This window comes from Solanum pennellii, chromosome 1 (assembly GCF_001406875.1).
Source record: "Solanum pennellii chromosome 1, SPENNV200".
Classification (NCBI taxonomy): Eukaryota; Viridiplantae; Streptophyta; class Magnoliopsida; order Solanales; family Solanaceae; genus Solanum; species Solanum pennellii.
Window position 1 is genome coordinate 70246281 of NC_028637.1, and position 17183 is coordinate 70263463.

Here is a 17183-nt window from a genome sequence, read left to right on the forward strand (position 1 = left end):
ATATATATATATATAAATATATTAAGTTCTAGATACCGTGAATAAGCCATAAAAGGTCTCCGTGAAGTTGCACATTTTTAATTTATTGCCTATTTACATGGAATTGTTTGGTAGATAGTTAGAATTTTACAATATCAATACTGTAGAAATTAGTTATATTAAATTTAAATTTTTTTTTATGCAGGGATTAATTATTTATAGTATTAGTTATTTCACCTTTGATCTTGCATAAAATAATACATGCCTTGTAACTTATACATGTATTAGTTATGCAGATTTCTAAATTATCTATCAAACATTGTATTAGCTTTATATATAAATAACTTATTTCCTATCTATCTAACAGTCATGGTATAAGTTATACAAAAATTAATACATAAATAACTTGTTTCTTACCCAACTACCAATAGAGCCCTTAGCATGAATGCTCTATAAAAATCTGGCTTGCAAAACCTTGGGCACCGTATCTGTGTAGGTTCATTTATCATTGTTGTCCCTTTCTCTTTTCATAGGATCAGAAGTCACAACGGGAAGATTTCTCCGGTACTGAGTAGATGTCAACCTTCTCTCAAGAGGAGTTTTCCGCTTACTCACCACAAATCTGTTAACTCCCTTGCGCATTGGCATAATAGATGGGAAGTCTTCATCTGGGATCTGACTCAATTCAGATATGTCTTTTATCTGAGCAACACGCTGGAACCACCTCTCAGCTTTGGCTTCTTCAGACATGTCTAACGGATCTGTTTCCTTCACAGCAGACCCCTCCAAACTCTTTCCTGTCCATCCATTTCTGACGTTCTGGTTTCTAGGCAGCTTGGTTGAACCTACTCCCAAAGTCTCGGCTAAGGATACATCCTCGTTCACGGAGTTTCTTCTGTCTTTACTATTAGTTCTGCAAGCATCTAAAGCAAGAGAGGTTTCAACTGAATTTCCAACACAAGGGACCCCCTGATCCCCAGAGAAACTTGGACTTGCAAACCTTGAATTCGTGAATTGATCAACAGGAGTCTGTGCAGTGATAGTATCTCTGAACAAAAACCCAGCATCATCCGACTCTTGATGTGTCTTCTCTGCATCTTCCTTCTCACTATAGGTTTTGGAAAGAGGATTCATGGGTGATCCCTTGTGATCTGAGTTGCTGAATGTAGATGAAGTTCCAACACTAGACAGAGAGGATGAACCTGTGATATCTTCCTGTTGTGTGTCCCTTTTCGCAAAGTAGCCTGGAGGGAAGGGAACAAATGGGACAAAGCTACTGTTGTTTGCTTGCTCCATGGCCACTTGTCTTTTGTACATTGGAGAAGTCAAAGACCGGTCTTTCTTCTTGCTAACTACATATCTATTTTCTCCTTTACGCATTGGCATAATCTCTGGGAAGTCATCATCGGAGATGGAACTCGATAAGTCTTTGACATCATGCAGCTCCACGATTTTCTTGAACCAACTTTCTGACTTCTCGGCTTGTTCTCTCTCTTTATCCTCACTGAGTAGATCATTTGACTGGAACTTCTCCATGGACTTCCCAAAGTCATTGCCAAGACTTGCTGAACATGTTTGGTGACTGACCTCAGGAGTGTGAGAGACACCAACTTCTTCCTTTACTTTCTCATCCATCACTGAAGTTGGATTATTTTTCTGAAACATGTCTTTTGGTAATGGCACAAAAGGAACATAGTTAGAACCTCTTCCACTATGTTGAATGACTGACTCGCTATTTTTGTCTGCAGCAACGCCCTTATGACTTGTTCCAGAATTTTGATCCATATTCTGCTTCATTGATGTGTCAAGGATACTATGTGCACCACCAGTCAAAGTGTTGCCTTCTGGGATACCATTGTAACCAAAGTTTCTTTTGTACTGAGTGTTGGCCAACCTCCTTTCCAAGGGTGTTTTCCTTGTGCTAACAACAAACTTATTTTCTCCTTTCCTCGGTGGCATTATTTCAGGGAAGTCTTCGTCAGCTGCTGCACTATCCATATCAGAGGCATTCTTCATCTGAGAAATCTTAGAAAGCCACCGCTGTGCCTTCTCCTCATTCTCAGCCAACTTAAGATCAATTCCATTTGAATACGCAGAGTTCCCATTATACCCATCCTCCACACTGGAGTGGGTAGTTCTAGGTGAAGCCCCAGCTGGTCGTCCGAAGTCGCATCTCAGACAGACAACATTTCTCCCATAGTTGAAGAAATAGCATCTGTGATATCAACGTTATAATAAAAAACATGTCCTACATGATAATGATTTGCATAGAGCTAATGACTGAAATACATAAACAAGAGACTTATTAGTGCTTACTGAGGGCATTCCCACTCCCCGCCTGTCAGCTGTCTCCTTGGTCTAGGTTCCTCACATTCAAGGCATTTGTTGTTTCTTGCAAAGTTCATGAAATTGCACCTGTTCAATATCATGCAGACTTAGACCGTTAAAGATCATCAAAGTACAAGAACAAACAAATTAACAAGCTTTAGAATAAGGGAAGGAGGACAGAAATAACTTTACTTTGGGTTCAGCACATTCCCTTATTTGGTAGAGCTAGAGCTAGAAGTATATGAAAGAAATAGCTTGAAAGACAACAAAAGTGTGTTAGAGTGGGTAACAAGTCCCACATTAGTTGGAAAATGGACTAGTGGTCTCATTATATGGACTTTGGCAATCCTCTCCTCATGAGCTAGCTTTTGGGATTGAGTTACGCTCAGGTATCATATCTTGTGTCATATCTTTACATTGTATCAGAGCCAGGTCCATCCCCGTTTGGGCTCTCAACCCATGCTCCAATTGGGCTTGGGCGTGAAGGAGAGTTAGAATGGGTAGAAGTCCCACATTGGCTGGGTAAAAAGTCCCACATTCTGTAACATGTCTTTTGAAACAGTGGAAAATAGACCTGCCCTTCTAACCCTTCTCCACTAAAATATCGGGCTTCGTTTTGCATGCTGTGGGGCTTGAATCTGCGACCACAAACCCTCCACCTTTTGCCACTCGAGCTAGGCCTTGGGGGCTTGGTCCAAAGGGCGGGTCACAGACGGATTTCTTGGTTATCAAAAAAACAGGGATTTCTCTCATCTCCTTAAGATATATCTTTAATGTATGAATGTTAATAGGAGAGTTAAATGTTTCTCATGTCCTAATGGAATTCACCAAAGAAAATAAAGGGTCACTAACAGTGGAATTGCCCTTGTTTCCTAAAAAGAATATGGGGCCACAAAGCTGAAAATAGTAACAGACTACAAACCAATAAAATTTTAGAAACAAGAAAGGCCAGAACAAGACAATTGTACATACTTTTGACATATCCAGTCGCCTCTCTTCATTACAATATTTTGTCTAATAGGCCTTGGTGTTTGTCCATATCTACCTGAAAAATCATATTGCTCTGCAGGAGGCAGGTTGACTGCTGGAGCTCCGCAGCTCACTTCAACCAACTCACGCAAAAGACTCCGGCAAGATGATTCTATAAGGTCCCTGCTATAGAGGGAGTTTTTTTCTGAAGAAACAGAGGGTTTACTAGCGTAACATAATATGTATTTCATGAGATCAACCGTGTTAGCATTGCCATGATCCAGCACCTGATATTTCAATCAAGATAAAATTTCAAAAACAACCTAAAAGTAAGAGGAAAAACAATGTTCAGCAACCCTATATCAGATGTGTACTTGAAAGTAAAGCTATTTCAGTAACTCAACAAAAAAATGTAAAGAGAAAAATTGTTGATGCAAGCTCAGTATAGTATTTCCTTCAGTTTTCTCCAAGGGGTCAAGGAATAGTCAAGAGGTGTAAGAAGCAAATTACAAGACATAGGATAGCTCAGAGATTACTTTGGCCAGATGTATTACTTCCTAGAGGATTAATTCAAAGGAAAAAAAACAAAGTCAATAAACAAAGCAGTTACATCATAAGACACCTATTTTTAAGTCTAAGTAGTACCTAAAGCTCTTCAATTTTAAAAACAAAGACAACTTGGAAGTCATACCTAGGCGTTCACTTCCATCTTAAAGAAGGAAACCAATCGGCAATGAAATATCACACAAACCCTTCGACAGATTACAACTTTTTTTTAGATATCACAGAGCATTAGAGTTTATAGTGAAAACAGAGGATTAGTGTTTATAGTGAAAACAGAGGATTTTCTGCAATCATTCTTGCAGGGGATTCATAGGCACCTGGACCGGATGGATTCACCATGGAATTTTTCACCAGTTGCTGGGAGATAGTTAGCAAAGAAGTAGTGGCAGCAGTTCAAAACTTTTGTAATCAGACAATTTTTTGAAAGGAGTTCAATGCCACCTTCATAACCTTGATCCCAAAAGAATTGGGGGCCAATAGGTAGCATATTAGCTTAATAGGTAGCACATATAAGATCAACTCAAAATTGTTGACTCAAAGGCTGAAAAAGGTCTTCTCAAAACTGGTAGATGCACATTAGATGGCATTGTTTAAGGGCACGCAGAGGATGCTATTGTGATTGCAGTAAACAGGATTGTAAGGCACCAAATGAAGCATTCCCTAGCCTCAACCAAAGTAAAAATTGGGCATCAACTTAAGTTCTACCAACACTCACAAATAGAATTACCTTACTATATCTAAATAAGCTCAAGTATCAAAAATGTCTCATCAAGTTAAGTAGTTTAGCTTTGAGCTTAGTTGAGGTCATCAAAAGGAAGCTCAACCCTGAACCGATCCAACTTTGCTTAGTTTGTAATCAAAACGTAAAATTATTTTAAATAGATATAATGTCCACAAATGTAACTGAACCCTTAAGCTTATTTCCAAATTGATTGGACTAAGTAAGTCTTATAGTAATCCTTCTTTTAATATGTACAAATCCTTCAAATTAAATAATTTGACGAAGGAACCATTGTAACGACAACAGAATACTATATTATACTGTAAAATAAGAATAGATTGTGCTTACAGTGCTCCCGTCAATACCCAAGAATGCCCTCATTCTTCTTGCCGTTTCCAGAGCACCTTTGAACAAAAATGGTGTCCCATTTGATACAACAGCCTCAATATCCCTCCTTGAAAGCAACCTGCATTACATGAAACAGATGCACACAAAGATGAAAGTAATGTTTATTTTATCTTACAAATATCTGAAACCTACATTTCAGTGTTTTGTCAAAAGCGATACTTAGGACAGAACTTATATTTTAGAGAAGTGCTAAATTTTCTTGGCATAGACATTTCAGAAATCAAACATCTACAAATTTCAAGATTTGATAATTAGTAAATTTAGATGAATAAGTGATATACAAGATATTGATCTTCAGCATACATACTCGCATAGAGATGCACAAAATACTTCCAAATAATACCCTCCTATACAAACTTAGTCAAAGGAAAGTGTCATATCTACATATATCCTTTGATTATTTACTTCCGTTTCTCACTCTCTCTGTCCTAACTCCATTTGATTCTTTCTGAATCATTACTTAACAACCAATAAGTAACCAATACACTTGTTCATGCTGCAAACCAAGTTAGTCCTATAAACTGTATTAATTATGTCATATACTATTTCAGTTCTTAAGAAAAGTAACATTGTTGGGACTTCCCAAAGAGAGACATAAAATTTAAGATATTAAATCAAACCCTATGAAATTTGGGCGCTCCCGTGCAAAATCTAAGCAGAGGGTAGCAGCACGAAGGAAGTCTTGGGACAACTCCTCGTATGTGACGAAGGAGTCAGAGTCCTCCACTGCAGGAGGTAGCTGGTCATTGCCAGTAAGAAGAGTAATTAAGCTACGCCATTCAGGCCAAGGGTGAGAGGTAAAAGAAGAAGAAAAAGAGTCGAGTGGGGTGTTATTATTGATGGGTTGGGCGTGGAATTGTTGTTGAGAGGGTGAAAGAGGAGATATGTGGGGGTGACTGTAGACTGTGAAGCGACGAGAACCGCATGCCAAACGACGAAGATGGAGGAAAGAGGGGCGTCGTAGGTGATTGAGGAATGTGGGAAATGGAGTTCCGAGGAGGGAGATGAACCTCGAAGCCATGTTTGGGGTTTTGCTAAACCCTCGCTCTACAGAGACGGGAGATGGCTTCTCGCCTGGGGGATCTACTATAGTTTGAGCCAATACAGACCATTCGATGATAAAAATGAGGTGGGGGTTGGTCCTCTTTTTGGCCAACCATTTTAACCACATTTTTATTATATTTTTTTATTTTATTTATTATATATTGCTAATATATATTATATATTTATTTATATTTATATTTATATTTTTTTTGTTTATATAGAAGAGACCTTTTTCATTTTTTCAACATGTCTGCTTCTACGTCAATTAATTTCAAAATAAAGGCCTTGTAGTCAGTTAAACTCATTTGATAAGAGTGCTGCCTATTCTCATATACGTGTCTTCAATGTGAAAATGAACACGTGGCACTTTAAAGCTTTTTATCTATTCTTTATTATTTTTTTCTTCCTTCTTCAAAATTCTTTTTTTTCTTGTGTAGAAAAAGTAAGTGAGTGGTAATTACCTCCTCCTTTTTTAATTAATATTAGATAATTTTCAATGGAGGAACTCAATTTAATTTTGTTATCTCGCCATGCTACATTGAATTACAAGATCTATAAGATTCTGTTTTGGGTTAGGAGAAATTTTGATTCTGAAATGGCTACTAAAATTTAAAATTCACAAACTGAGAACAACACTAATTTCGATTAATCTTTTATTAATGGACGGAAAGAATACTAATTTTCATTAATCTTTTAAGATTATTGATACCCTAGAACAACAAGAAATTTTCTTTTGATTTTGATGGAAGTTTGGGTTATTTGTACAGAATTTTTTTTTCTTATATACCATTATTTTTCCGGTTCATCATTTCCTTTGTTTGCTTATGCCTCTTCTTTCATGGCCCTATTATTTCTTACTTTTCTCACTGATTTTCTTATGTGTATTTACTATTTAGATGTAACCGTGCTTGGACAATAGAAGCAAGCAAACATTGTGTTATTTGTCGAAAATCACTGTCTGCAGACGAAATACGAAAACGATTTTTCAATCGACATCATACAAGCTATTTATGCCTGAGTAAGTATAATTTACTGGTGTTCAAATTATTTTAATTTGTTTTTCATATGATATCTCCGATTTTATCTATATTTTAATACCCTGTAAGATATTCATTAGAAAATATACACTTTCTAGAATTATGGACATTTTCTAGAATTTTAAATATTTAAATTAATTAAATTATATATAGGGTAAAGTCTTGACTCAAAAAATAAATTTATAATATTATTCATGTCTTTAAATAGGAGGATATTAAGAATGAATATGTCAATGTGAAATGACTGAAAAAGTTATAAATTAGCTTCATTTAGTTATCATATTCCATCGCTAATGATCAATAATTTCTTAAATGAAACGAAATAGAAATACAGTTCTTTAACAACATATTTAGGTACCATTTCAACTAATGTGGTTTAATTCTTTTTGCAATCTTATATTTTTATAAATATTATTTTCACCTTTTCTACTTATGTAACAGGTTTAAAATCTTACACTTAAAATCGGAAGTGGTGTGCCTCAGCTAACCTTCAATACAATGCATTGCTATCCATAAAACTTAGATCCTTAGCAAATACCTTCAAAATATAAAAATGTAATAAGATTGTCTTCTTAATCTTAGTATTATGCTTGTAACTTATGTTATATACATGTAAATCAACTTCTAATTACTAGTGCTATGTTGTGACTTCTGACATTTACTCAATTATTATGCAAAAGCATTTTTCACGTTGGGCCCGTGTAGGCACGGGCTATGTTTTCTAGTTTATATAGAAGAGTGAATAAGCATGTGTCTCCATTAACGCGAGTGCTTCATGGAATAAATATTGAATTAGAGGGTATTTGTGTCATTTTCAGCTTCTTTATACTTATCCTTTATGTCCACCGTTAGGGTGTACATAGGTCGGTTTCATTTGATTTTTATTAAAAGAAAATTAAATCAATTATGCCGGTTTATTAAATCTAAAAATCAAATTATGTAGGACACCCTCCTTTTGATGTGAGAGGATGACACTGGATTCCATGTTAGCTCACATGGTCTATGTCGGCCATGGAGAAGTTTTCTGAAGAGGTCTATTAGAAGTACCACAAATTGTCAGGAGGAAAAATTCATCCAAAACTAAAATTAGCTATCCACCTTACTAAATTAAAAAACATTAAATAATTTTATTCCCAAGTTCATTGAATACTATTGGAAGTACCACTAATTATGAGGAAGAAGAATAGTTGATATGATTTTTTTTCCTTTGGTTGTTTTTCGTGAAATCAGTAGGATAATATCCATAATTTATCTGACTTAAAATATATACAATCATATTATTAGAATGAACAATTCAAAATATAAATGTTTGTTGCTAAATCAAACTCATATTCTCGAGTAATATCTCATATCTTGCTAACTGTAATCAAGCACCCAAAAAGAATTTCGGATATTTATACTATTTGGCCCTTATGCAAGCACGGACTGGCCTTATCTAGTATGTNATAGATAGATAGATAGATAGATAGATAGATAGATAGATAGATAGATAGATAGATAGATAGATAGATAGATAGATAGATAGATAGATAGATAGATAGATAGATAGATAGATAGATAGATAGATAGATAGATAGATAGATAGATAGATAGATAGATAGATAGATAGATAGATAGATAGATAGATAGATAGATAGATAGATAGATAGATAGATAGATAGATAGATAGATAGATAGATAGATAGATAGATAGATAGATAGATAGATAGATAGATAGATAGATAGATAGATAGATAGATAGATAGATAGATAGATAGATAGATAGATAGATAGATAGATAGATAGATAGATAGATAGATAGATAGATAGATAGATAGATAGATAGATAGATAGATAGATAGATAGATAGATAGATAGATAGATAGATAGATAGATAGATAGATAGATAGATAGATAGATAGATAGATAGATAGATAGATAGATAGATAGATAGATAGATAGATAGATAGATAGATAGATAGATAGATAGATAGATAGATAGATAGATAGATAGATAGATAGATAGATAGATAGATAGATAGATAGATAGATAGATAGATAGATAGATAGATAGATAGATAGATAGATAGATAGATAGATAGATAGATAGATAGATAGATAGATAGATAGATAGATAGATAGATAGATAGATAGATAGATAGATAGATAGATAGATAGATAGATAGATAGATAGATAGATAGATAGATAGATAGATAGATAGATAGATAGATAGATAGATAGATAGATAGATAGATAGATAGATAGATAGATAGATAGATAGATAGATAGATAGATAGATAGATAGATAGATAGATAGATAGATAGATAGATAGATAGATAGATAGATAGATAGATAGATAGATAGATAGATAGATAGATAGATAGATAGATAGATAGATAGATAGATAGATAGATAGATAGATAGATAGATAGATAGATAGATAGATAGATAGATAGATAGATAGATAGATAGATAGATAGATAGATAGATAGATAGATAGATAGATAGATAGATAGATAGATAGATAGATAGATAGATAGATAGATAGATAGATAGATAGATATATATATATGTAGAGAGATAGATAGATAGATAGATAGATAGATAGATAGTAATATTATTTAAAAAAAATGTTTTAGAAATAATAAAAAATTAAAATAGAAATATATGGGGGTTAATTTAATTTTAATTGATAATAGATAATCAATAATTAGCACGAATCAACGGATTCAAAATAATTAGATTATTTAGTTTCCTTAAATCGCTAAAAATCAGTTTAAAAAAATTTAAATTCTAATTTTATACTCTCTTTTTTTTTAATCACATTTATCTCTTTTCAAATTTCTACAAAAATTAATCTCGGTCTAGCGTAATTGAAGTTTTTTTATCTTTGAGAAATCTTAATTTTGTTGTGATGGATAACAATATATCAATATTAATTAAACATGGTGGAAGGTGGGATCCTTCAGATTGGTATTTATTATTGTTTAATGAATGGTCAAAATTTTCACGTTTTTGAGAATTTTTGTTCATAAAACATTTTTTGTTAGTTTTATTTCATAACACGTTCTGGTAAGTTTGTATACTGTCAAAAGCATGATATAGTAAGAAAGAATAATTCAGTATATACGTTTTTTGTTTTATTAAAATTGAAAAATTGAGTAATATGTTTTTTCTGAAAATATAAATTAAATGTATAATGTTCAGTTAATTTGATAGTAAAATCTAATAAAATTGACATTACATTGTGTTTAATAATGTGTAACAAAAAATATTTAGAATTTTGACGAAATGTACGAAAAATGTTTTAAGTTGTTATGATATTTGAGATTTTTTTTTATTTAGGTTTTGCCATTTGTGGATATGTTTTTGTGACAGGGATGCATTATTTAATGAAAATCGTATATATTTGATAAACGTGATGATTATTGTATGAAATGCGTATTAATTGGGTGTGAAATGTGGAATATTATTTTCTTTGTATGAATTCTGTTTTGAAGAGCACTTTCAGGATGATATTTGATGTTGAAAGTTGTATTTTTTTTTTGGAATATTATTGTATGAAATGTGTATTAATAAAATATTAATTTTGAAATATTATTTTCTTTGTATGAAAACTGTTTTGAAAGCACTGTTTAGATGATATTTAAAGATAAAAGTTGTATTGTCTTTGAAATTTTATTGTATGAAATGTGTGTTAAGTGAATATGAAATGTGAAATATTTTATTGTAATTGATTTGTATTATGTTATAATAATAGTTATTTTATTGTGAAACAGAAAAATATGTCGATTTTCAGATGAAGGGGATCATATATGATGTGTTTAGTCTTATAGTGGTCTAGTAATTGCGATAACATCGCAGCTTAAGATAGATGTTAATATTAACGATATTGAGATAAACTATATAGTTAGCGATAGGTGTCCACATGTTAGTATTCATAATGATGTTGATGTGAGAGTTTTTTTAGAGCAAAAGAAAACTAATTTAGATTTCTTTACGTAATATCCATTGTGCATAACTCCATCCGCTTGATAGGAGTGAATTTAGACGGAGATGTCGATAAAAATACTGATGAAGAAAATGATGTAATAAGTGACTATTCTAACTTATTTGTAGCTGAGAATCAAATTTACAAGAATAAATAAATACTTATGGAGGTGATGCAACATCTTGGAGTTGTCAAAAAATTTAATTTTCGTGTATCTCGTTCTAAGTCATCTTGGTAAAGATTTATTTGATTGTTTTAATTGTATTTATTTTTGAGTGAATTTGGTATATAAGTTTTTAATGTATCTTTTCGTATTTTTGAAATAGTAATTACCTTAAGTGACATGCTGATAACTGTTCCTGGATTGAGATCATCATGTTTGAATAAATCAAAGTTATTCAAAATCAGAAAGTACAGTGCTGAACACACATGGTTCGTTAGAGATAGAGTGTATGCAAGACGTCAGGGAAGAACTGACGTTGTAGTTGTTTTAGTAATGGATAAGTTTATTGCTTCATCGACCATATACACTCCAAAAGATGTAGCGGAAGACATGTTAAAAGTTCATGATGTTGCGCTGACATATATGCATGCATGGAGAGCTAAAGAAAAAGCGATAAAATTGATGCATGAAGATTTGGTCGATTCATATGCCAAATTACCAGGTAATTTACTATCTAAATTATGTATTTAATTTTATGAATGAAATGTTGTGAATTGTACAAACGAAAAAATTTAGCGTGCATTTTGTTTACAGAATGAATTCCCATTATCCATTTGATATTCTTTCTATATCCATTTGATATCTATTCTGTGTGTAATTTGAGTTTAATTGGTATTTCAGTGTGTATTATTTTTGTATTCAATTAGTATCCTTTCTATATTCAATTGATATCCTTTTGTATGCAATTGATATATTTGTTATTTTATAATGTACATATTCTAATTATACAATTAATTGAAACAATGCAAAAAACTTTCACGTTATCTATGCATATTGGAGCAAACATATCATGGATCGATTTTTAAATTAGAAAGAAGAGAATGTGATAAATTCTTATATGCATTTTTTTTTTTTTTGCATTAAAAACATGTATTAGAGGATGTGAGTATTGTAGGCATGCCTATTGTAGTTGTTGATGGGGCGGCTTTAAATGGTTCATATGGTGTTACAATGTTGACTGCAAGCATCATGGATCCAGGAGATATTTTTTGATCCCATATATTTTTAACTTATACCCTATAATAACATATGATATAAAGTATGTTTTGAATCTGTATGATATATTTTTTTTAAAATAATGCATCATGTCATATGCTTTCATTAGTTCACACAATTGTATATTCTGAGAATGATGCTTCATGGACCTGGTTCTTTGAATAGTTTAGGAAATCATATCGAGTAAGAAAAACATGTGTTTTATGTCATATTGAAATGAGAGTATATGGAAAGGAACTGCGAGAGTATATCTCAAATCAAAACATTTTGCTTGCATATGACACTTATGTTGTAATGTATTCAAGAACTTCCATAGGAATACTGAAGATTCGAAGAAGTTATTATTTACAATGGCAAAGTCTTATACAAAGCAATAGTTTGAGGCGATTATGAGCAGAATAGACCAGATAGATTCGAAAATAAAAGCTTATTTCTATAATATCGATTATAGCAAATGGTCAATGGCTTATTCAAAATGTAAGCGAACATGAAACATGACTTCAATCATACCGAGTCATTGAAAAATGTTAATAGGATAGCAAGGAGATTGCCACTGATTTCACTTCTTGAATTTATGAGTGGAATAATTCAAAGATGAATTCATAAGCACAACGAGAAAGCTGCAAAAACAAGGTCTGGGTTGATAAAAAAAGATATGATCTTAAGCTCCAGAAAAGTATTGTTTTGTCAAGAAGTATGAGGACATGTTTATTCATCTACTCAATAATAATTAAATGTATTTTAGTTTCTAACTTTTAATATTTCATTTTTTTGGAACAATTTTTTAATGAGCATTGATGTTGTGTGTTAGGTGATACCATCAACGGTTGATATGGATGTTGTTGTTAATGGGCCAAAAAAGTACATAGTAAACTTAAACACAAAGACGTGTAGTTGCAGGATATTTTAACATAATGAGATACCATGTGGTCATGTAATTACAGTTCTTAGATATAGAAAACTGCGTGAACTAGATTTCTGTTATGCTTTTTATAGCATGAAAAATTTCAAAGATGCGTGTGTCATCTCTGTTGAACCTATCCCCTGCGAGAGTACATGCAATATACCAAGTTATATTTCAGAGCTTAAATTGATGTCACCCGGCCCAAAGAGATCAGTAGGAAAACCATAACTTGAACGCTGAAAGGAATTTGCTGATGTAAAATTCAAAAGGTCAAAAGTTACTTACAGTAGATGTCGTTAAGTTGGACACAACAGAAAGACAGATTCAAATTTGTTTTTTCTGTTAAACACATGTTTTGTTTATGGAGTGCATTTGGTATTATTAGTATTTGATTAATTTGGTTTCTGAATATTGTTCAACTATAAATAACATTGAAACATACTTTATATCAATTTTATTAAAGTTTCATTTTAATACTAACTTCATTGTATATCAAACATATTTATACCAACAATAAAACCAATTTCAAATAACATTCATAATTAGTAATTCATTCAATACACACAGTCAAATAACATTCATATTTAGTGATTCGTTCAATACACACAGTTAATGAAACTCATACCTAAGTTTAAAACAATATTCATGAAAAAAATAAACAAATCGAAATGTGTAGTAAGTTCATGTAATTATTGATCAGATTTCATACACATTCCATTCAATGAAGGTAGGTTGAAAGTCATTTGATATTTTAAAATGATAAATTCATACGGTAGAAGCTTTGTGTATTAATAGTATACTGAAATTAAAACAATAAACAAGTGAAGAGAAATTTATACATATATTAATCATATTTGATACATATTTCATCCAATAAGGGTGCATTTTGGAATCTCATTGCTATAATGAAATAGTGAATACAAGTGTAGTAATGTTCATGTAAGTATTGATTATATTTCATACACATTCCTTCCAATAATGGTGCATTGAAACCCACTTGATATTTTAAAATGATGAATTCATATGGTATGAACTTCGTATATCAATAGTATACTAAAATTACCATAACAAACAAGTGAATAGAGATACATACATATATTAATTGTCACGACCTGGATTCTGGAATCCGGATCGCAACTGGCGCAGTTGACCTCTCAGAGGTCGTAGAACAAGCCTCTTCTTGCATTCATCACATTCATATGGGTAATTTTAGCGAAAAATCTAAAACTTTTTAAAAAGTATGAAGTGTACATAGACTTCATATAGTTATTACATAGTTACATCATATACTAAGCTCAAAGTAAAGAAACAACCATCTAATAAATACGAAATCAATTCGAATCAAGGAATAACATATCATAGTAGATTGCCAAAACGACCTTATTACAAAGCTTAGAATAAACATATGAAAGAAACGGTAGGGACAACATCCACTAGCTATGTCTAAAACTAACGCTAGACAAAAAACTGTAGCATCCTCGAAATCAAGAGGACCTACCAAATGGTCTGAAGAACGCTGATGTCCAAACCGCTGCAATGAATCTTCAATCTGCACTCTCACCTGCACCTATTAAAATAGTAAATTATATAGGGTTAGTACACACTTGTACTAAATATGGGTGTATGCACACATACACATAAGGCTATGCATGATCAAGAAAAGCTCTTCCTAAACAACATGTCATTTCTGGAAAGTGACTTCACTAAACTTTCGTAATTCGTTATTTGCGAATTGTGGTATGAATATGACGTATTTTAATGCATTCAAAGCATACAAATCATTTTCTATGTGATTACAAGACATTAGAATCATCAACATAATTTTAGAACCACTGGGGCGAGAATTCGAAAATTTAATAACCCCCAACCCGAGAGCTCCCATTCCTATACTTCAGTTTTATTTTCAGTCTTTTTCTTCTTGTTGTTGTGTAGTTCAGTCCTATGTTTTACTTACAAGTGCAATGATTCATTGTAGTCCCATACCCACAATGAATCAAGTAAGTAATCCAAGGACTGAGGAAAGATTTCACTACCTTACAATGAGTCATTCGTTAATCAATGTATTCATTAACATTTCATACGCAGTTTCTATTGGCTATGCTATTTGTTTCATTACTTTCATGTTACGGAAGTTATGAGGTTTTTAGTTGTCATTATGTTTCTACTTTCCTTTATTGACATCATATAAGAAGTCATTATAAGCCAATCTTATTTGGCCTTGCCCATTACTTGCTGAAACTTCATAAGTATTGATATTGGCAATTAACATTCTTAAGCTCTTCTTCGTAGCTCACTTTGAACATACGTTCCATCATCATTCTTTCTTGCTTTCATAGAGATATCTTTAGAAGTAAGATCAAGCGAGCTAACATGAAATCCAGTGTCTTCCCCACACCGAAAAGAGGTGATTCACCAATTGAAATAAATCTAGATCGTATGAGCTACTCATGAAATCCAGTGTTTGTTCCACACCAAAAAGGGGTAATTCCCCGCTAAGGCGAATACATCTCAGGTGTTCACTCCACACCGAAAAGAAGTGGCTCACGGCTATAGTGAACCAAGAACATGTTTTGAGCATTAACCGACATAGATTATGTGAGCTAGACATGAAATTCAGTGTCTATCCCACACCAAAAAGAGGTGATCTCACTGGCCAAGGTGAAATCGAAACAGGTAGAAACCACATGCTAGTTCCTATGTTGGATAGACATAGTTCGAAGACTAGGGACTTAAGTAGACTACCTATCCACCTTGGTGGTAGCCTTGTCTAATGAGTCTTACACGTGCAAGCATATGCTCATAACTAGTCTATCGGTGCTTTGGTCACTTTCATTATCTTCTTTATCTTTTAGAGTTGACTCAAACATTATGGAAGCTTTCTTCTAGATTAAGATTTACTTACTCTATTGATGCCTTGTCATCCTTACTTTACATTGATGAAATGTGAATTGTCCTTACATATCATCCTTTGGTGTTAATGAGACTAGTCTCACACATTCTAACACCTTCATTCGTGAGTGTTTTTAGCATAGTAGCTTAGGTGCAAGTGTGACTTGTCTCACTTCCTTTAACACCTCATTTTGGTCATTTATTTAACTTAGACCTCATTGTTTATGTTATTGCTCACATTACTGACTTACTTTAGTGTAGTAACTTCATATCATCGATTATGGACGATGAACACTTCATTCAATGAGTTTCATAAGTTCATATATCATTCTTGTAGAACATGTTGGCAGTTGTCACAATGAATGACATGCTCTTGGATATGGGTTCATTGAATTAGTTTAGAAGTGCTTATGTTGTCATTTCTTTACTCTACTACACAAGATTGATATATGATTAGTCTTGGCCTAAACATTTGGATATTAAACTACATAATCATTTTTGTTGGCACAAGTCATTTTTACATGTGTTCATATTTAAATTTAATATTTATGAAACATTATCCAATACTTTAATCATTTAACATAAATTTATAGACATTTGCATGCATCCTTTTGGGACAATGTACTTTTAGCCAATTTATCGGCATAAGATAAGCAATACGCTCAAGATGTGAATTCATGGAGGTCCTTTTTACCAATATTAGTTCATGACTTTAGGGATAACATTTTTAAACATCTTGGACAACATCATATTAACATTTTATGAATATAACATCTTCATAACGTCACAATAACAGTAAGTCAACATTCGGACAAACACATCAACACTTAAGCATTTACGGACGTAACTAGCATATCCTCGATTCTTAATTCACGTTGTAAACATTTAACTTCATACGATTACGATTTCATAGGTTCATTCGACATCCATAATTCAAGAAGCCTTCACATTAAGATCAGCCAGCGTCACATACAACCTCTAACCTATTCTATATTGAAATCGTACAAGGATACTAGGGAAATGAAGTTCGACGAGAACAGTGGGAACAACCCTAGTTTTCAAGATCTCATGAATCGTCTGAAGGAAAGTACTCTTGGAGAAATAATTCCAGGAGATAAACTCATACCTTATGTAGAACTGAACCAACGA

The 17183-nt window shown here is 32.7% G+C and overlaps 1 protein-coding gene across 1 annotated transcript; it reads right to left on the reverse strand.

Annotated features, from left to right (window-relative positions):
• Positions 1-284: 284 nt before the first annotated feature.
• On the reverse strand, positions 285-6102 carry LOC107006417 (zinc finger protein VAR3, chloroplastic). Its single transcript, XM_015204977.2, has 5 exons — positions 5590-6102; positions 4910-5027; positions 3280-3563; positions 2296-2394; positions 285-2194 (listed from the first exon to the last, which is right to left on the reverse strand). Exons 1-5 carry the CDS (start codon positions 5988-5990, stop codon positions 478-480), a joined length of 2619 nt encoding a protein of 872 aa, XP_015060463.1. The 5' UTR covers positions 5991-6102; the 3' UTR covers positions 285-477.
• Positions 6103-17183: the final 11081 nt, after the last annotated feature.